Source organism: Astyanax mexicanus, chromosome 25, assembly GCF_023375975.1.
Source record: "Astyanax mexicanus isolate ESR-SI-001 chromosome 25, AstMex3_surface, whole genome shotgun sequence".
In the NCBI taxonomy this organism is placed as follows: Eukaryota; Metazoa; Chordata; class Actinopteri; order Characiformes; family Acestrorhamphidae; genus Astyanax; species Astyanax mexicanus.
The window spans coordinates 21,313,825-21,336,806 of NC_064432.1; the positions used below are offsets into that span (position 1 = coordinate 21,313,825).

Sequence of the window (22,982 nt, forward strand, 5' to 3'; positions counted from 1 at the left end):
GTTAGTGAGAAACCATATGTTATCATGTTTGACTGCTACTGTGGGTCTGAGTTCATGGGTCACACTCCAGAGCCGAGGATATGTTGTGTTGTTTCAGTGTAAAAAACAATAGGATTGTGTTTGAAATTGCATACTATTGTTTCCTACCAAAGAAATTATGACATTTAGGGCCTTAAATTATAATTATTGAGGTATTTAAAACTTAAAATGGTGCATGAACCCCGTAACTGTATTCAGACAGTGCAAAACAATACAGTATACACACACACTTATAAACACACACAGTTAAGTTTTTTAGGCATACAGTGTTCTAAATTATCTGATATTATCTCACATGTAAACCATGCTTATGTTTCATTAGTTAATAATGGAAAATGGTAATAAAACACAGTGCCTGGGGGCTAATGCTAAGAGAAGCTTGACTTTGCTGATTGTTCATTGTTTTAACAAGCATCCCACCATCTGCTCAGCAACAGTCCAAGTGTGCTTCCTGCTTTCATGTTCAAAAGGCAGTTTGTTTTATTCACTTCCTGATCCCTGTGAGTCTTTAGGATAACTCAGAGCTTAAAATTCGCTGAACTTCAGACACACACACACACACACACACACACACATAACACTTTTAAGATGGAGATTTAGCCAAGTTGTTAAAATGCAGGGCACTTTTAGCCTTTTAAAAAAGCGTGTAATATATGGCTGGCTTAATGTGAGAATGTGTTTCATCTTTATTAGGTTATGAGCGGCGCCCCTTGAGCTTGGTGATTCGCAGCCCCAGACAAGCCAATGAGAGGATGGCCAGAAGTCACATGATCTGCAAAGCCTCTATCCAGCTGCTTGTGCTGAATCTACTGAGTGTGCTGCAGCTCTCATACACTCAGAGTGAGTCTCCCTCTCTTTCTCTCATACACACACCCACATCCTTTCCCACACACACACACATACACTTGCAGTATCACATTCCTTTCAGTTTCAGGAGGATAATTGTAGGCTGTTCAGATATTACTAATGGAGTCTAAGCATGGCTCTTAGAAAACACCTACCCACAAACCCCTCTGCACGCTGAAGATAAGGAGACACTGAAGCGTCAAATCTGTTAGTTAGCACCGACTGATAAGAGGCCTTTTGTTGTTTTCTTCCTCTCTTTTTTATGCACAGGAAGCATTTACTGTGTTTTATAGTGAAATCATCATTGAAGAAAGCTTAACAAGATTACAAGCGAGCATCTGTTGCGACTGCGTGTCCCAGAATCAGGGCAATCTCGGATGTTTTTGTTATCAGTACAATTACTGCGGCACAATTCCAGGATCTACATCAGTGCTATCACCGCTGCAGGGGTTTACTTCAGCCGAGCGGGTTTCTAGCGCTGACGGAACAATGAGCATTTATTTTTTGTGCAATAAAAAGGATTTGTTTTGCACAAATGACAATGGTTTTAGCCCGGCCTTAGCTATTGTGGGACTGGAGAAAGTATAAAAAAAATACAAAGAAATAGTATTATATGAGTATTATACAGTATTATTGAGGATTTTCCTCGGTGGACACATCTGAACTCGTGGACAGTTTTTTTAATCACAATAAACATACAGCTCAAGCTCAATCAAATATGTGTGCATACTGCATGCATGAGTATGAGTATGCACGTCTCTGTGTGTGTGCGTGTGTGTGTGAGGGGGGTTGGGGTAGGGGGTTAGGGCTAGGATTAAGATTCCGATGCAAAATTAAAGTACGTAAAGAGGATATCGTGATCGTGATTTCATCTTAAGTCATCTGGGGTGACCACCCACACACACATACACGCAAAATGCTATCCTAGGAGGAGGGGCTAAAACCTCGCGTTGCCTGGCATCCTGGCCTTGCTTCTGCTGCATGCCATTGACTTCTGCTCTTGGTCAGTAGTAGAACAGAAAGCAGATTAGTGTGAGTGTCCACTGCGTCATGGCCTGATCCACTGACTGGATTAATGCACTGGTCAGATAGTAAGGGAATCCGCTTGAGAACCACTTACTGGATAAAGTGGACTTCATATATTCTCCTCATGTACACTGATCTGAATATTAGTGCTGCATTCAGTTGAAACTTTTAGGAGTCACACTTGCTGCTGTTGTAATTTTACAGCAGATAAAGCCCTTCACGATGAGTTTGCATTTTTTAGCAGTCCATTCTTTCAGTTCTTCTGCTCTTTGTAATCTATTTCTCTCCATGCGAGTGCTGATTACATTAAGGGTGACCCTCATTTACAGTGCAGCCGAGCATTTATAGTTGAAAAAGGGATTCAAAGCATAAAACAAGACATTCAAATGAATAATAATAAAATTAAAAGAAATGCATTTTTTTAAACAACAACATTTAAAATAGATAAATAAACTATATAGAGCAGGGGTGTCAAACTCATTTTGGCCGAGGGCCACATTGGCATATTGGCTGTCCTCCGAGGGCCAGATGTAACTTATAAATATAAGAAAATGTAACCAAATGTAATATATGTAAATGAATGTAATTACTCCTTAATGTTAAATAACTCTCAATATATTATTTATTCAATCAAATATTACAGTTGCATGGAAAAAATGTTTGCTTGTTGCTCTATTAACATAAATCCTGTTATGAAATCCAAAAACTCCATCAATCAAGAACCAAACTATACAAGTGAATAGAAATGACATAAAATACAAGTTATATTAACTTTGATCAAAACGTTTGATACTGAAAAGAGGCTTAACAAATATAAAATCAAAAATTGTGAGCTGTGACAGATTTAGCATTTCCTCATCCAACCACTAGTGGGAGCTGCAGCAGCACAAGCCCACAGTCTTTACTGAGTCAGAGCTACAGCCCAGCCACGGGCTACAGGACTCAGCTGAGCCAGTCTGGAGCGTTTTTAAAATTTTAAGTTCTTCTGTGTATGAAATAAAATAACCCCACTAACCGGATAATACAGCTCTCTACAGTTCATATTTCAGCCCAAGCAGCTAACAGCAGCAGTTTAGAGCAGCGTCACGGAGTCACTGCTCGGATTACATTATAAACAGGTCAGTTAGCGCGCTGCTAACCTCAGGATGTTTATAACTACGGAGTTTAGAACACACCACGGCTGCAAGGTTAGACTGTTGAAGGATACTGAAGACTATTAATGGCTATTGGAGGTTATTGAAAGGGTTATTGGGGGCAGAAATCAGTAAAGGCTGGTTAGATAAGTGATTCACCTCCTCGTCCTTTGCTGAGGTGAAACTGCGACTAGCGATGTCACAGTGATGTTTATTAACCTCATTAAAACAGATTTTATCAGCTATTGTCTTATAAATATTTACACATAATTTATATCTCTTCTAAAAAGCGTTTATTTTGGTCAGTAACACAAAATGCATACCGGTCTTTCGCCTTGAAGCACAGCCGTCCGTCTGCATCAACTTTTCTTTTTCTGGATATTATGGGATAAACATGTCTCAATTCCACCCGCGAAGTTACACCTTCCCTCCGGCAGGGTTTCCACATCAATGACTACACTGCCGTGTAGTGGCAGTAAGCCGTAACTTTGCGGGTAATACAATCGACAAGCATTGTGGGAAATGTATTTGGTCAAAGAACGCTTCTGACCTATTTATTATAGACATTAATATCTTACAAGCTCTCGCGGGCCACATAAAAAGACGTGGCGGGCCACATTTGGCCCGCGGGCCTTGTGTTTGACACATGTGATATAGAGAATAGGAAAATCCTAATACAATTACTGTAAAAACATATATTTTAAAATAAATAATAAAAAAGAAGGAAGAATAAAAAGACTAAAAGTAAGTGGTAAAATAAAATAGTAAGAATGATAAAGATAAAAAAAATTAAGAACAATAAAAATAAAAAGACAAAAATGATGAGAGAACGATAAACACAGTTAAAACAGTCACAGGCTTTCTGAAACCTTTTTTTTTTGGATTAACATTTTATTTTAAGATGCAGAATAAATAATACAAACAAAACAATACAACATTTCTTTGTAAATATCAAAGAAAATGTGACACGCCTATTAATCTCTTCTAGCTTGTAGAAGCAAATCAGTCAATTAATATCAATTCTTTAAATGAATTTCCATCAAATCATACTGACTGATGTTGGACTGAAATCCAATACTACAAAAGACAAAACTTCCTCAGAGCTGGAGGAAGAAACCTGGAGAGGAGCCAAGGCCAAACTTTGAATAAGGTTTTCTTTTGTTGAAAGAAAACTGTGTACTTTATTTATTTATTTCTTTAATTAATAAGAATGCATTATTGAAATCAGCCAATATTTTCTTTTAAAAGGCCGTCAATATCTGGGCTATTAGTCTGTAATGGAAAGAGCTTCATGCTGTGGCTGGTCTGGTGGCTCACACAGTGTCTAATATAATTCTCACCAAATCTACTTATAAAACGGATGCCAAAATTCATGGTTGATCATTAAGTGTGACCTTCCCTAGGAATGGCTTGGATACCTTACGTACACCTTAATGTATACGTTGTGAGGGGATATCTGGTGAGAGAATGAACAATAATGTGTGTAAAACATCCATTAGAGAGTTCATCATGATACTGCACATTTCCAAACATTCACTCTCTTTCTCTTTCTGTCAGGTCCTCCACGATTTACACGGACACCCACCGACCAGACGGGTGTACAGGGGGGCGTGGCCTCCTTTGTGTGCCAAGCGACGGGAGATCCACAGCCCAGAATCTCCTGGAGCAGAAAAGGCAAAAAAGTCACCAATCAGAGATTTGAGGTAAATACAAATACAGTACAGTTTAAAAGTTTCAAATAAGATTATATATTAAAACTAATATATTATGGAAATAAATAAAATATTTTTCAGTGTTATTTCATATCGCCAAGAATATTATTATCCCAGATATACCCCAAGATGTTGTGGTATTATTTTAGGGCCATATCACCCACCCCTAATATATATCCCTAAAACACATCCTCACAGTGACTCACATACAGTATATTGCAGCTACCAGAATATCAGCTATCTAAAAGTACACTCTCTTGCAGTCACACACACACATAAATGGACTGTATTGGATATGCCATAAGCCACCTGCTGACATCTGTCTCCCACACACACTCACACAGTCTCACTGTCAGCCTGACACAACTGCAGTGTCTTTCTCTCAAACCATTCCCCCTGTTTTTCTTACTCTCATTTTTCTCTATCCCAGTTCCTTTCTGCCTCTTTTCATTGTTTCTTAATGATGCAGCATATATCAAAAAAGTGTATTCTGAAATCTCAAAAATTCTCAGTATTGAGTTTACATGTAAAGATTGGTGTCAGACGATGGTTTATTTAGTGTTGTGTTTAAATCCTGCCCACTAGGGGTGTGCCATATTGTATTGAACACAATAATATTGGCAAAACAATTTACACAATAATAAACACTCTGTATTGTAATATATATATATATATATTTGTTTTGTTGTTTATTGTAATTATGTTTAATTGCTTGTTTGCAGTTTATATACGTGCACTAAATATGCACTTTATTTTTTGGATATTTTTTTGTTGTTACTTTACGTTTAATTTATTACATGTATTACATTATGCATTACTTTGTATTCATTACATTTGTTTTGTTTACACATTCTTTACACTATTATTATTTCATACAAAGTAACTGTCTTGGTATTGTACTGTTTATAGATATTATACTGTTACATTTATATTCAGAACAACTTTAATATTTGTGTTTTATTGTTGTTGTAGTGCATTCTTAAAATAAATATAAATCAATGTTTTGTCATATTGACAAGAATATCATTAATGCAAAAATACCCTGAAATATTGTGATATTATTTTAGGGCCATATAGCCCACCCCAAAACACACTAAATGGCAATTTCTTTTAAAATTTCAATTTTTCAAATCTTATCCCCTATATTGTGATACTTATTAGGTTGCTCGGTTCTTGCTAATGAAGAGCTCTAGTTGTTTTGCAGGTTTTCGTTCATTTTGCAGCTTTTTTTTTTACCATTAAATAAATGAAATAGCCTAAATGTATTTGTCTTGTTTTTCAAAGAAAAAGCTATTGCAAAACTACAACAGCTGTTATTACCTTTCATCTAATTAAACAGTGCTATTCTGATTATGAATTTAACATATCACTATTTTGCTAATAATTAATTTACTTTAGCAGTTTTATTTTAATAATACATTTACGTCAGCGGTGCTAAGGCTCAGTTATTTCAGCTAAAGTCAGTATCCTAGACCTGTACAGTTCATACCTTTTAGGTGAAAAACAGACACTTTGTGAAGAGGTAGAAAACATATATCATGTGTGAGGAATGATGCAGAATTCGTTATTTTTAATAAATTCATGCAAGTATTGGATACATTTTATACAGTAGTGCTCTGATATTCAGTCACGGGGAGAAGCAGTGTGGGTCTGCTACCACTGCTTTAGAGTAAACACTGCAGTGTGACTTTACATTAGTCATTTTTCTGTATAAATGATTTTCATTTTCACTCATACTTATACACTTATATCGTTTTTTTTATTATTTAATTTTCAGTTATTATAATAATTTTGGTTATCAAATATTCTGTGCATCCCTTCTTAGTTTCTCTCTGTTTTTAGCATTAACACAGTCTAAATCTCTCGCTCTCTCTCTTTCCCTCTTTCATATATTCTCTGTGCAGGTAATTGACTTTGAGGATGGCTCTGGCTCAGTGTTGCGAGTCCAGCCCCTGCGGACTCCTCGTGACGAGGCCGTCTACGAGTGTGTGGCGTCTAATGAGGCCGGAGAGATCAGTGCTTCTACCCGCCTCACTGTCCTCCGCGGTAAGCAGACGCTCTACTGATTTTATCACTTGAAGAGACTCATACCATCACCTTACCTTGCACTTTTTGATTCAGCCTACTCTGCTAAAGTGAAGAGATCCATAAATCTCTAAAGAGCAGTTTCCCAAAAGAAAATGGCCTCATGTACAGTGTTGGACATCTTCAACTATCGGATTTTCAGAGGATCAGAAAATAACCAGCACAAAAAAAGTGTCCTATATGATGAATGGAGATGAAAAAGTGAACAATGAGTGTAGAAACATGTTATGTAAATCTTGGTTGGTATATAAATTTGGCTTCTACAGCAAAATACAACATAACACTCTGACAATATGGATGTGTGTTTGTGTGTGCACATTACAGAGGACCAGCTCCCTACTGGGTTCCCGTCTATAGATATGGGCCCCCAGCTGAAGGTGGTGGAGCGCTCTCGCACGGCCACCATGCTGTGTGCGGCCAGCGGCGCTCCAGACCCAGAGATCACATGGTTCAAAGACTTCCTTCCCATCGACACACACATTCACGGGCGTATCAAACAGCTGCGCTCAGGTAGGGCACCTGTGCGACAGTGTGTGTAGATGCCTTCAGAAAGAATGAATGATTGGCTTTGCTGTTTTTCTTCTTTTATTCTTTATCTTGCAATGTCGACAAACGCACACACACACACACACACACACACACACCTCATACACGCCGTTCTTAATGTGAAAGAATGCAAAGTGATCCGTGTGCTGTCTCTTTTTCTGTGTTTTGATCTACAGAGTCCTTTGGTAAGTCTATTATTACACTGAGGCACAACACACACTCAACACACACACTTTTATGCACTCAGCATAATCCACCACCACTAGTACAAAGTAGCACCATTCGCAGTCAAGCCAGGGTTACACCACACCATTTTTGTCCCTGATTTACAGTAAGCCCCGATTCTAGGCCTGTAAGAATAATATATTTTTGAGGAATGCCCATAAATGGAATAAGCTGGTATGTCAACAATAAAAAACAGGTGGTGTTTGATTTTTTGTGATTTACATAAGATATAGGCCTGTCTCAATAATTACATTATTAACTTCCTGTTCAATATAAAGATTCATACAAAATTATTTTTACTAAACTAAACTAAATATTACATTATAGTATGCTTTTCTGAGCACATTAATGTGAATGACCAGAATTTTTACTTAAAAAAATTGTAAGTTTGTTTTATTTATGTTTTTTTTTTTTTGTTGAATATTTGAAATTTGAAATTTCAGTTAAAAATATGCTATGAAATTCTTATTATATCAGTTGCATAAAATGATCCTAAAATGACAATAATATCTTTTTTCACAATTATCTATATGGCGATATATCGTCTACGCAAAAATAATTATCGTGACGGGCATACCCGATTCCCAGTCTGGCTGAGTTTGGGTATGGATTTAACAGTTAGAGAGAGAATTGAGTGGAGTGTGAGGGGATGGAGCTTCTTGATCACGGATCAGACCTCAGATCAGAGTGTTTATACTGTGTGATTTATTTAAACTTAGATTCATTTAGATGGGTGTTTTAAGGGTGTAGTATATTATTGAAAAGAATAAAATAATGTTTTTTAATATCGCCATGAGTATCGTTATTGCTGAAATGCCCTGAAATATCTTACATTTAATTTAAGAGCCATATAACCCACCTATTGTATCCCGACTGTTTATATGTTATGTCCAGAGTACTGATCTCTGGTTTTCTTGAAGTCGGTGGTCTAGGCTTTACTTTCAAGCAGACTCTGGTGCGTTGGGCTGTGTGTGGGGTCGAGTAATTGGTTCATGTAATGTGACTAAAAATCGCTCAGCTCATCGCAGATACCGATCTTGGGCGGGGCCAAATGCCACCTTAATTTCACATAGATGCCAGGCAAACCTGGTACAGATTCCCCTAGTGCTTAACTCATCAAAATAAACAGATTTGAGGAGAGATATATGGATAAATAGTTTTATTTTTATAATTATGGTTGGGTTTTTGTTTACTTGCTCACCTCACAGCCAGTCATATTACTGCTTTAAAATAGCCTATATTTCCCGTTAACAATAACAATAATCTAATACTCCAAGATAGTCTGAGATAGTCAATTACTAATACAAAACTGCACTGATTACAAAGTGTATATTGTTTATACACAATAAAAAATAATGAAAAGCAGCAAACAGACAAAAGCTTTTGCAAATCTATACTCAGCACACAGTAAAAATAGCTATATCTTATAAGTTGTGTGGTGTACCCTATAGGCCTATACTGCATGGTGTCATACTACACTGTCACACACACACACACACACAGTCACGCAAACACCTTCCCATGCTCTCACACGCACTTTTTAATAATTGCACCCTGATCATGTAGAGGGAGTCATCTTCACCCGAGTGCTACCCCTTTTTTAACATGTGGAAATTAACCTGTGTCACTTTCACTCAGTCTCTCTCTCTCACTCTCCCTCACTCCTTCACTCAGTGGCTCTCACTCGCTCACGATCTCACTCACTGTCTCAGTGCCCCTTGCCATCAGAGTACCTACATCAATGCTCTCTCTTTCTCTCTGTCTCTCTCTTTTTCTCTTTCTATCTCTCTCTCTCTCTCTGCCTATGGTTCTCTCTCTTGTGCTCTCTATATATATCTAGCCTGACCAATATTTCTTATTGCTCTTTTTAATGCCAAATGTTCCAGTGGATTCTCTCCCATTCCCGTGGCTTCCTGTTCCCCTCCTGCTCTGCCGATGTGAATCTGCCTGTCTTGAGTGTTAATAGCAGTGGAGTTATCAAGAAGGCGCTCTTATGATTTTTATGTTGTTTTTTTCTGTTATATACTAGGGGTGTGCTATCTTAATATTGTTCACAATGTTACTGATATCAGTCTTGTTTTTTGATACAGTACCTGTCAAAATATTGAACACACCTAAATTCTATATTTTTTATTTGTTTTAAATGTTCTACATTGTAGATCAATACTAAAGTCATCCAAACTATGGTGTAAAACATATGTAATTGTATTTAGCAAACAATTTTTTTTTTAAACAAACCAGAATATGTTGTATATATTTAGATTGGCTTAGATGACAGCTTTGCACACCTTGGCTGGATTTTCTCAGTCAGCTTTATGAGGTAGAGTCACCTGGAATGGTGTTTAGCTGTGTTAAACTTGTCAAGATTTAATTGTTTTATAGAATTTCTTGCCTCTAAATGTGTTTAAGAGCATCAGTTGTAAAATTGTGAAGAGATAGAGTTGGTGTACAGTGAATAGCTCTATTTGATTAATGTTCTAATCCATATTATGGCAAGAAGTAAAGAGAAACAATGATTGAAAATAAATGAAACTCAGTCAACCTGAGTTTAAACCTTTAAGGGAAGTATCCTCAATTGCAGTCGTCACAAACGTTGAATGATGAATGATGAAACTGGCACTCATCAGGATCGGCCTAAAAAAGGAAGAGCATTAGAGTTGACAGCACCCCAGTTAAGACCCACTGCTTTAATGCTTCACAGCTAAATACTTTACAGAGTTTAAGTTACTACATGTTTCCTTATGTGTTCCTTCATAGTCTGGATGACTTCAATATTCGTTTACAACATAGAAAAAGGAAAAAACTTGGAATGAGAAGTTGTGTCCAAACTGGGACTGTATTTATTGTGAAGTTTTAAGGGTATTTTTTGTAGAATTGTTTATCTTTGCAGTTTATATGCATGCCCTAAATATTCTGCACTTGTGGTAGATGTTTGTTACAGTTTACAGATTAGATTTTGTTTACATTTTCTCTCTCTACAAAATGTTTGTTGCTCTTTTCTCATATCGGTATAATAAGAATTCCCTCAAACATCTTGATATTATTATAATTTTAGGGACATTTTGCCCACCCCTATTATATACAGATAAGCAACCTTATATAAAATCCTATGGAAGATTTTTTGTTATCTGAGACTTATTTAGCACTTAAGACATGAAGAATTACATGCCCTTTCTCTCTTTCTATCTCTCTATCTCTTTCTCTGTGTATCTTACTCTCTATTCTTCCTCTCTCTCACTGCACTAACTCTTTTCTTTAATCTCTCATCTGCTTTCATTCTCACCCATCCAGGGGGTACACCAATCAGAGGTAAGAGTCTAAAGCTAACCATGCCATACAGCCCATCACTCTCAATATTCACTCTCTATATTTCTCTCTCTCTCTCTTTCGCTCTTTCTTTCTTCTTCTACTCCTGTTCTTTTCCTTGCCTCTCTCTCCCAGTCATTTGCTCATCACTATGTCTATTTCCTGATATTTATAATTAACCCTGTCATTTCTAAGGATTATATTTATCATGCCAGCCCTGGCTGTATTTTCATGATAAATCTACGTCCTCCTTATATTTTAATAAAAAATGTTCACATGATTTATGTGTTTGTTTGGTTTACCCAGTGTGCATTGCAGTTGTTTTTTCCAATACAAAATATTATTTGTTTGAATACTAATAATACGACTGGAAGATTAAAATATATTCATTATATTTAATTTTCTACAACCCTAAATCAGAAAATGTTGGGCATGCAGTGTTTCTTACACTAAGTAAAGTGTGAACCCACAAGATCATGTTTTGTCTGTTGTGCTTTTAGCTATAACTTTTATTCTGTTAATACAGGGTACATCAAATCCTGCATTTTAAGCCAATTGACAAAAAAAAAGTGAGATGGGAGAATTTAATATTTTGTAATGTGGTCAGTCATTCCCACAAAGACATTTGGCACCCAGCCACTATCCATTCACAGGCTTCTGCCAATTATCAGGCCTCTGAACTTTCACAGGCTTCCGCCCATCCACAGGCTTCTGCCCATTCACAGGCTTCCGCCCAGCCAGAGGCTTCTGCCCAGCCACAGGCTTCTGTCCAGCCACAGGCTTCCGCCCATTCACAGGCTTCCGCCCATTCACAGGCTTCCGCCCATTTACAGGCTTCTTTCCAGCCACAGGCTTCCACCCATTCACAAATGCAGGAATGGATGTGTTTTAACTAATGAAATTATGTTGATCGGACGAAACATGATTTTTTTTCACATTGTCTCAAATTCCTCTGATTTGGGGTTGTACTTTATAGTGTTTTTAATATTACTACTTATTATTACATATTACAGTAAGCTGATAGAGCATGCTATGAATTTAGTTTAGTTCATATGCTTTGACACACTCAATTTAGATCTGACTCTGCCTTTTCACATTTTTGCAGCCAGGCAGTGTTTAATAGGATAATAAAATTGTTTTTAGTTAGCTGTTACCTCAGAAGCACTGTTTGCTTAGTTTTTATCTGTCTATTCTTATGTTTTTTATCACTCTCCTGATCCCTCTGTGGATCTGTCCATCTCTTTTTTGTTCTCTAATGAAAACGCATTTCATCTTTCAGCAAGATCCATCTCGGCCAAGCTCGCTAATCAAGCATATTTTTGCTTTTTTTTTCTGATTTTAACGTAGAAGTTGTGTGTATATTTGTTGCCTATTATCCTTTATGGACGATTAGGGTTGCAAAGGTATGAGATTTTCACGGTATGTCAACCATCTCTGGAAATATCACGATTATCACTGTATTAGCCTAATTCGTAACAGAATTATAAATACGACTATATACAATCATACGCCTTGAACTTTTTCCACATTTTCTCACCTTGCAACCACAAACCTAAGTGTATTTTATTGAGATTTTAAGTGATAGACCAGCACAAATGGCATCATGAAGACCAATGAACTTCCCAGACAGGTCAGATATAAAATTGCGGAGAATTTAAAGCAGGGTTAGGTTATTAAAACATATCCCAAGCTTTCAGCATCCCAAGAAAAAGAGCACTGTTTAATCCATCATCCAAAATTACAAACCTACCAAGACATGGCCATCAACTCAAACTGACAGATCAAGCAAGGAGAGCAGTGGTCAGAGAAGCAGCCAAGAGGACTATGGTCACTCTGGAGGAGCTGCACGTGAGAAAATCTGCCCACAGAACACTATAAGTCTTGAGACTGGGAAGGAGATTCACCTTCCAGCAAGACAATGACCCTGAACATAAAGCCAGAGTTACAAGACATGAACATTGCTGCTCACAGACGCTCTCTATCCAACTTGGCTTAGCTTGAGCTGTTTTCTAAAGAAGAATGGTCACAAAACATTAAAGTTTACTGTTATAAGGTGACAAAATGAAAATGAAAAAAAGTTAAAGGGGCACGAATACTACTGAAAGCCACTCTAAGTTAAAGTACTAAACCACATTAAAAATGCACTCTGTTTTCTGTCTTGTATTGAAAATGTTCAGAGTGTAGTGCCAGAAAGAGGAGGCTGAGCTGGAGAGGAGATGCGCATGCACGATCAAGATTCTACACTCTTTTGCCTTCCTCCCCCCTTAATACACCCACAGTATGATAACCGTGCATTTTCATACCATGGTATACCGTGAAACTGTTACTGCTGCAACCCTGTGGACAATTTTCCTACTCTCTCTTTTTCTTTCTCCTTGTGCCTTTTTTTCTTCCCATGATTATCATTTTTTATTAACGTTTTCTTCTTCTCTGGCCCCTGTGAGTCAATCCGTGGAAGGAGCTGACTCCATTTTAAAGGATTTCTTTTTAATATCCTTCTTTTAATGCCAGCCCTTGTCTGTGGCATTTTCTTTTTATCCTTTTTTTTTTGTTTTCGTTTGGAAGTCAAGACTTTTGTCGGATCCGTCTTGCTGAGCTGTCAGATGCAAGAGTCTGCTAAAAATGAAGTCTCTCAGAAAGCTCTAATGGAACGGCAGAACACACGTTTTCCCATTCCGAAGCATTAATGCCCTATTGATCCGTGTTGTCAGTCTGATAAAGCACCCTGACCTGTATTCATGCCAGTAGGATGAGGCAGAAGGATGTGTGAGGACACACACACAAGCTCTCACACAAACACACACACTCACAGACAGTATAGCCCAGGCTGAATGAATATTGATCATGGTTTGTGTATTTTGAAAACACTTTCTCCTATGTGTTTCTGTATCTGTGTTTGTGTGTGTGTGTTTTCAGGTGCACTACAGATTGATCGCAGTGAAGAAACTGACCAAGGGAAGTATGAATGTGTCGCCACAAACAGTGATGGAACGCGCTACTCGACTCCCGCCAATCTCTATGTCAGAGGTACGATAATGAATGATGTGTATGTAGAAGAATAGTTTACCAACCGACAAGCACAGCAGTCAGATAACTTCCTGGTTTCTAAAACTATTATCAATATTATGAGCTTTACTGATCATATAGGGCACATTCTCAGTCCAGCTGTAACACAGAGCTGTTTAAGAACTCCAGCAGCACTTCTGTCTCTGATCCACTCATACTAGCACAACACACTCTACTAACCACCACCATCATACCAGAGGTACAGTTATTTAGTCCTGAGAATGGCCCACACCTCAAATAATTGCTACCCTGTGTTGGTCCTGTGGCCGACAGTTCTTTATGATCAGTGCAGAAGAAAAAATGAATAATGACTGCAGAAACAAGGAGTATATCTAGAAGAATAGTACATTAGCCGTCACTTCAGCTTTCCTGTGTTTGTTTTGTTCTCCTCCTCCCTTGTAGATAGTGCCGTCTAATCTATCTTCTTTTTCTCTTCTCTTTGATGTTATTCTTTTACTGTTCTCCCTTTCTTCTACTTCTCTTCCATCCCCCCAGAGCTGAGAGATGGTAAGTGCCTCTCTACTCTGCCAACATCAATTCAGAATGCACTGTAAATGCAGAATCAAAATACCATACATTAAAAATACATTAAAAGAATTACATTTCAAGAATTTCCCCTCGGGGATCAATAAAGTATCTATCTATCTATCTATCTATCTATCTATCTATCTATCTATCTATCTATCTATCTATCTAAAAGACCAAAAAAAACACTCATCCCATAAAACTCATGTAATGTAATGACTACAGATGTGGCCTGATTAGACACTAGACTTGCCTCGAGAGTAGTGTAAATGTGCTTCACCCACTGCCCTATAAAATAGCTTCTCAGAGAACACAGATACACGGCTCCATAGCAGCTGCAGGTTTGACGATCTGGAGTTCCATCACATGCGACAGTTGGTCACCCCTAGTAGTGATACGAGGAACAATAACAGCTCACCAATATGTTCAGGGCATCCTGCAGCCACACGCGTTGCCTCTTACATTAGTGGTCCCAACTGGCACTTTCCAGCAGGATAATTCTCACCAATACACAGCAAGAGTTTAGCAAAATGGTCTCTACACTTTATGCCTCTATGCACGATTGTATATCATCTTCTAAGCTGGTTAAATGCACCCAATAGGGTACTAGAACCACCTTTTAGTGGTATCTCTTCACTCTAATACATATATCATCATTACATTCACACATATAAAGCTTCATTCCATTCAAAACAAGCATGCTCTTGGTTTAAACAAACAGTATCTGGTTATAGTAATTTCTCTTTCATTGCTTTGGCAGTGAGGCGGGTCCCTCCTCGCTTCTCAGTTCCCCCTATGGATTATGAAATCATGCCAGGGGGAGGGGTGAACATCACGTGCCAGGCAGTAGGCGTGCCTATGCCCTATGTGAAGTGGATGCTGGGAACTGAGGATTTGACCCCAGAGGATGACATGCCCATTGGGAAGAATGTTCTGGAGCTCACAGATGTTCGCCAGTCAGCCAACTACACCTGTGTGGCCATGTCCACTCTTGGAGTTATTGAAACTGTCGCACAGATCACCGTCAAAGGCAAGAGATACCTCTGTTGCACAGGATACGTTTATCCGAGTTAGCAAAATCAGAAACTGCAAAGTAACAGCACCCCAGATAAGAGTCACCTAAATGCTTCACAGAGTATTTTGATTTGTTTAACACTTTTAAGTTACTACATGATTCTCATTAGAAGTTATTTTATAGTCTGGATGATATTTTTATGATTTTAATATTTGTTTACAATGTGAGAAAAAAAAAATATTAAAAGCATTTAATGAGAAGGTGTGTCCAAACGTTTGACTGGTACTCTATATTATTGAATTATTATTTCTAATTGAGAAACCAAATAAATATGAAGTATGGGCTTATACACAGCGTCTTAATAAGAGGTTAAACTTTTTTTTTTTTTTTTTTTTTTTTTAGCTCTCCCTAACCCTCCAGGAGCTCCAGTCATAATGGAGCGCTCTGCCACCAGTATAACCCTGATGTGGGACAGTGGAAACCCACTCCCTGTTTCCTACTACATCATCCAGCACCGCCCCACCTCTTCCCGCGACCCGTTTAAAGAGATCGACGCTGTGGCTACGACCCGCTACAGTGTTGGAGGGCTCAGCCCCTACTCCTATTATCAGTTCCGAGTGATAGCGGTAAATTCCATCGGCCGTGGACCCCCCAGTCCAACAGTGGAGGCTCGGACAGCCGAACAGGCCCCCAGCTCGCCGCCACGCAGGGTCAGAGGCCGGATGCTCAGCGTATCCACCGCCATGGTACAGTGGGAGGAACCCGAGGAGGCCAACGGACAGGTGGTCGGCTACAGGGTGTACTACACGTCAGATTCATCACTGCCTGTTAGCCAGTGGGAAAAGGAGATGGTCCGCGGGGCAAATTTCCTAACCATCCAGGACCTGACTCCAAACAAGACCTATTACATCAGAGTGCTGGCCTTTACTGCTGTCGGAGACGGGCCTCTCTCCAGTGATCTGCATATCATTGCCAAAACAGGAGGTGGGTTGGGTGTGTGTGAGAAGATAATCCTCTGCATGATTTTTCTCCATCTTTTCTGCGGCACTTCAGTTCTAACAGTCTAATGAATTTGTCACGAAATATTGCATGTTTGCGGTAGTTTCATGATTCAGTGAACGTCCAGTCCAGTTAGTTTGTTAAATCCAAAATGTACGATATATATGGCTGAGAGGTTAATCAAACTAAATTGATTAGTCGAATTACTGTTTTAATGCAATTTTAGGAATAATGGAGATTCTAATGGAGATTCTACGTCTTTACATATAGAAGCTGCAGAGTGAATCTCATTAGATAGAGATTTGCTTCTGTCAGAAACCTGTAATGAACTTTTTTATGTGGGATTAATTTTATATTTTATTTATTTTTTCACTGAAATACAAGGAGGTTATGTTTGCAGTGTGTTTAATATTAAAGCTGCATGTAAGGTTACAGGGGGCTGCTTACTATTCGTAAAAAAAAAAAAACTAACAAAGCATAACAAAGTTATGTAATTAAGAATTGCCCGTATATTTGAAAAATATTGAGAATATTTCTTTTCATATCGCCCAGCCCTTTGTAGCCTAAACACACACATTAGTAGTTTTTTTGTGTTTTGAACTTTTTGAGTAGCAAAGTTTGTTGTTAAAAATACAATTCAAAATAACAATTTACCATTTTCAAATTGGACCTCTGGTAGATATATAATTATTTTAGTCAGTGGTTCTTTACCTGTGGGACAAAATTATTGTTTTCCTATTTTGCAAAAAAAAAAACCCTACCACTAAGCACCATTAGGAACCTCTACAACTCTAAAGATACAGAGACGTCACTACCTCTGTATATGTAGTTCAATCCTCATTGCCCATATTTAGTCATTTATTGTTCCTGGTAAAACTTCTTTATTTTTTCTATTAAATATAATTGAAATCCCATACTTCCTTCTGAGCGCAGCTATTTTTTGGATGATGACTGTATGAAAGTCTATATGTATGGATGGACTAAGCTGCTGCAAGCTCCATCTAAAGGCATTTGTTGTATTATGCCGTGTCTATTATAGGCAGTGCTTTACCTCCAGCATGTATTCTAGCTTTCTCTGCCCTTCTGCACTTTATAGTTCCTTCTCAACCCACTGAGCTGAAGGCGGAGGTGAAGTCAGAGACGAGCGTTCTGCTTTCCTGGTTTCCTCCAGCTCACAGCGGCACTGATGCTATCACTGGATACGAACTTATATACAGGCTCGGAGACCAGCCAGAAGAGGTATGCTGTACACATACGCACCTGCAATTTACATACTTACATAAGCCTACATATAAACACAGATAAACAGAGAACCTATGGAGAGGAGAATACCCACCTGAGAAAATGTGTTAAAGAAGGCACATTTCCCTTTGTATTTTGAGCAGTTTGTTAATTTACATGCTTTACATTTTCAAAATAAAAGAGACCTGAAGCAATTGTTTGGGTATTTTGCATGGTTAGTAATGTACCTAGCCTACGCATTTTGTAGGTGACCAAAAGTCCTACAGTTCTTCTTTGAGTGATGTTTACCCATTATTCCTTGCAAAATTCAAATTCCACTTATGCGATTCCTGGGCTGTCTTGCATGCACTGCTCTTTTGAGGTCTATCTGCAGATACAACAGGACAATGCTCATCCACATACTGCTGATGTCTCAAGAGTTTGCTTTGAAGAATCAGATACTATTTTATTGAATTCATTTCTCTGTATACCAACAAAATATTAGCTTTCCCACATACCTTTGATTCCTAAGAGCATCTGTCTATAGAATCCCAGACAATATATCTTTACCTGCACTGTTCCTGTAACTGCCGTTTGGTTGGTAATTATATTTTGAACTGAGTGTATGACAGCAAGAAAATGCTTTGCTATCTTCTTATAGCTATCCTCTCCTTCACTGTGGGCCTCAACAATTTCCCTTTTTTAGTTTGCACACCTGGCCTTTTATAACAGTTAATGTAAACAAGCCGTAACTCAAACCAGCTAATTAATATCTAAGACCTCGGTCAAAGTACTGAAATCTCCTAGGGTTCCCATACTTTTGCGAGGTATTTCCTTGCTTTTCTACTCTAAAATTGTACAGAAATCTGAAATAATAATGCCATTGCTTCAAATGTTGAAAGTTTGTTTCATCTTTAACCTTATGCCTTTTAAAGATTATTTCATCACAGTAACGATCGACAGTAACAGTAATTTTGACTGGGGTGTCCAAACTTTTGCATGCCGCTATGCACATATTGTGTTCTTAATGATCCTTAAACTGTAACTCCCGCAGAAAATCAACTTTGATCCAAGCTCCAGTTACCTGCTGAAGAACCTAAAGCCGTTCTCCACCTACACCTTCCAGCTGGCAGCTCGCAGTAAACACGGCGTGGGGGCTTTCACCGGGGAGGTCACCGTACAGACCCCTCAAACACGTATGTACAGCGTGATGCTAACTAACTGCTTATAGTACAGCAAGGTTTACACCACTCTAGTGTGATGTTATCCATGATGAAAAAAACACTCTCTTGAAAAGTTTTGTCATTTTTAACACATTTGGTTATTAATCCATGATCATAATGCAAAATACAGATTAGAGATAATAATGTGATAGAGATTATTCAATATTGGTATACATGGGTATGTGTTCATGCTTAAAATCAGAAGCAGAATCAATAATCTGGATGAATTCATATTCAATGTTGGACTGCTCTTGATAGAATTGGAAGAGTTCAGTTAAATTTGGGGCTGTGTGGATCTCACTCTGTGATTTTATACAAATTAAATCAGGGTTGTTTAAGTCAGGATAAAAGAGGGAGCTCCGTACACTGCAGACTGTGTTCATGTAATATAACATGGCTAGAGTGAAGTAAAAGGAGGTAGAGAGGTAGAGTGAAGTATAGCGATTAAAGGATTAGAGATGTAGAGTGAGGTAGAGGAACACAGTGAACACACACAACAAACTACTTCTTATCTTATTTAGCCAAGTGCTAAATATCTTTGTAATCTTAGTTTTATCTTAGTTTCACATTAAGAAAATCTGAATATCCAACAGTGCTATCACACATCACATGTGATTAACCTGTACAGATCCTGTCAGTGTAAGGGTTAATAGTGAAAGGACACTTACATTACAGCTGGTAATGCATTAAGAGTCAGAACACATTGTTTGGGAAGTGTGTGATTGAATATTTATAAATGTTTTAGTGACTTCTTCTTTGTGACCTGTGTTTCTGACAGTTGATTTATGCACAGTGACATTGATTGGGAACGAGGATGAGTATAAATCCTTTGACGTTAACCCGCGGCTCTAGAGCACCTCTTTGAGCTTCTTTCGGTCAGCGCGTAAGCTGGATTTTGGAGGACGTCCTAGTCTTGGCAGATGGAGCTTTGCAGACAAATAAGGGAAATATCATTATAACTCCTCCCACATGCAGTCTGCCTGGGTCCTTTTAGAGCATCATTGATCGTGGCCTGGACTTCATTTAAGATCAAATTAGATCAAGTTTTTTTATCAGAATGAATGGTGCAAGTGCAAGTTTAGAGTACTTTCTGCAACGGCACTGTCTATTTTGAATCTCTGCAGAAAAAACATATAAACTCCTGGTACAGATACACAAACTCTTTGTATACCATTGCTGAATTTATTTGTCATTTATATATTTGTATCAGTGTTACCCGGGCTCAGGACTTTTGTTCTGAAATTTAAAATCTTTTGGACCAAAGAGGAGCAAGCAGCCATTCTCGTTTTGGCAAGCGTAAAAGTCAGCTTACTTATTTCTCTATTGCTGTGAAACAGCAAATCTGAACTTTTAGAAATGATGATGGGGCATAAAAGTCTGAGAAAACAAAAGTAAACAACACATCTGTTTATTCTTGGAAATTTTATGAACTCTGATCTGCTGATCCTGATCACTCAGTTTACTAAAGCAGAGACTGGATGGAATAGGTACACATAATTAGAATAGTATATATGCACTAAATAGCTTAATTAGTGGAATAGGTCAATGGTTAGAGTAGAGTAGTCATGCTGTTTGCTATGACGTGAATCATGGTTGCAGGTTATTCTGATTCTTAGTTATGAAGCCTCGAGTGCTAGCATGTAGCTGTGTTTCAAGAAAGCTTTGTCAGTACATAACCACGAAAACTAAATATAGGGGTATGCTGATCTGACACTAAGTGTCTGTATTGATCTGATACTGGTAAAGTTAATTCAGACTACATAAGTCAGGATAAAAGAGGCAGCTTTTCTCACTGCAGACTGTGCTCATGTTATATAATAAGACTGGAGATGGAGTGAGGCAGAGTAAAGCAGAGGGAGGTAGGGTGAAGCAGAGTGATGCAGAGTAAGTTAGAGTGAGGTAGAGCAGAGTGAGGCAGAGCCAGGTGGAGTGAAGAGGAGAGGTGTAGTGAATCAGAGTGAAGTAGAGTGAGTTAGAGGGAGACAGTTCATTTTGTTCATGTTAGGATCTATACCTGCTTGTAAAAAAATACCCAGAGCTGCTGCTTAGTCAGGCTGCCACTGAGCTCATAGACCATAAAGGAAACTGGCTTTATTTAAAGTTATGTTAAAATGATAGATTTGTTTCTGTTATGTTCATTATTTACTAGTTTATGGTACAAAATCACTGTGGTCTACTAATAGCATTCAAATGAGAGAAGGCCTATGTTCATATATCCATCAAACTTTGAAAAAAGTTGAAAATGACAAAACTTTTCCATATCCTTGTGAAACACCAAACGTGTGTTCTGCTCTGGCTTAGTGAATAACTGGACAGAGGGAGTCAATAGGACGTATTTACTGACAGACAGTTTTAATAACACTTCAGAAGTATAGCGCCAGCTTGGAACACAGACAGACTTATTGCAAGCTCCAGTATACCCAGCTTTTCGGTTTAAACCACACTTTGAAGGGATTGAATGCGTACTGGTCACGACAGTAATATGCAATGGCTCAGAGGACAACAGAATCCTCATCAGAACAGATATCCAGGCAATGTTCTAGGACCACCTTCCTGCAGCTTCAGGGGCTGCTCTCTTATTAATGTTTATTGCCTTCTGCTGTAGTTAGTTTCTGTAGAGAAAAACAAGAGAGTGGTCTGGGTATATGACACACAATTACAAAGCAACTTGTTGTGGTGAGTCAGTTAGAAAATACACTCGTCCTCAAAAAAAAAAATAGTCGCACCAAGAAGAGATCAACCGACAGGAATAAAATTTGATGGGTAGTCCCTGCCACTTGTAATGCCCACAACTCTAGGAGGGTGATTGCCAGCACTTGTAAATTTAAAGCCAGACCCTGCCTTTTTTCCATCACTGTGTAACAAGCGTCCCAGCTCTGATACATCAGCTAACAGACGCCTGTGCTGATCAACATTACAATAAGAGTGATGAGGGAAGAGAGCGCCATAGTTTATTGTTGCTGGTAACCATTATCTACATTTTGAGTAATATTATAATCCAACACTTCCTTCTTGGTGCTGTTTTTTTTTTTTTTTACAATTAGCATAATATATGAAACCCATCAGATAGATACATACAGACTAGATACATTGGATGAGCTTTCCGGATTGAGAAAAAATATAAAGGTGAGTTCAATGTTAAGTGTTCTTGTGTTTGTCCACTTTTTGTTAATGATGCACAAACATGAATTCACTGATTTCAGTCTCTACAAGCTCTGTCTGTGTTTTGTGTTTTCGTTTTTAAATCCAGATTGACATGTCTGTGCAAGCATCGTCACATTTTTTACACACTCATGGTCTTTGTGTTTTTTTCATTCTTTGTTGGTTTTGTCTTTCTTGTCTTTTTATCTGATTTCATGTCCTTACATCATCATCCTGCTCTCACTCTCTCTCAAAAAAAATAATCACTAACCACTAACGCCTCAAAAAACACACGATTAAAACCTGCCCACCCTGCTAACCGTCCGATCAGAACCCATCCCCCCTCCCCAGGAAGTGACATGCATAAGCCCCTCCCCCAACAGCCTGTTGATAACCTGGTCTCCGCCCCCTGCGGACGAGAACAATGGGATTGTAACGGGTTATTCCATCCGATACGCTGCCACGGAGCGAGACAAACATCAGGTGCAGCACATAACCAACATCCCACCGGACTGTTTCCGCTACCGGGTGGAAGGATTGAGGAAGTGGACTCTCTACGCAGTGACAGTAGCTGCTCACACGGAGGCGGGGCAAGGACCCGAGAGCCTGCCCCTATTGGTCCGCACTCAGGAGGACGGTATGTCTGCAAAGAAACTGATTTACCTCAAACCTAAATCCTACATTTTCCCTCGGTTTTCCTATTTTTTTAAAACTTTCTTCAATAATGGATGACAAGATATGGAAGATGAGCTCCTTTTGTACACCCTTTGTGGAATCTATTTGATTTATTTTTGTCTCTTGTACCACATCTGTCCTGTAAACAGATCTTGCCTCTGCCTTGTCCCCTAAATCCTCGATTCTACACAATTTTTGA

At 38.4% G+C, this 22,982-nt stretch overlaps 1 protein-coding gene across 5 annotated transcripts in view; it reads left to right on the forward strand.

The window, feature by feature from the left end:
- ptprdb (protein tyrosine phosphatase receptor type Db) overlaps positions 1 to 22,982 on the forward strand; it is a 114,511-nt gene that overhangs the window by 65,696 nt on the left and 25,833 nt on the right. For 2 of the 5 annotated variants that reach the window (XM_049472644.1, XM_049472643.1), the window contains 11 exons: positions 733 to 879; positions 4,602 to 4,747; positions 6,661 to 6,802; positions 7,166 to 7,351; positions 10,904 to 10,921; positions 13,835 to 13,945; positions 15,270 to 15,539; positions 15,927 to 16,508; positions 17,620 to 17,762; positions 18,799 to 18,940; positions 22,440 to 22,745. In XM_049472644.1, coding sequence (XP_049328601.1) covers positions 792 to 879; positions 4,602 to 4,747; positions 6,661 to 6,802; positions 7,166 to 7,351; positions 10,904 to 10,921; positions 13,835 to 13,945; positions 15,270 to 15,539; positions 15,927 to 16,508; positions 17,620 to 17,762; positions 18,799 to 18,940; positions 22,440 to 22,745 — 2,134 coding nt within the window. In that variant the 5' untranslated portion in view covers positions 733 to 791. The remainder of the gene's footprint in view (positions 1 to 732; positions 880 to 4,601; positions 4,748 to 6,660; positions 6,803 to 7,165; positions 7,352 to 10,903; positions 10,922 to 13,834; positions 13,946 to 15,269; positions 15,540 to 15,926; positions 16,509 to 17,619; positions 17,763 to 18,798; positions 18,941 to 22,439; positions 22,746 to 22,982) is intronic. The other 3 variants (XM_049472645.1, XM_049472646.1, XM_049472647.1) reach the window with 3 other exon arrangements.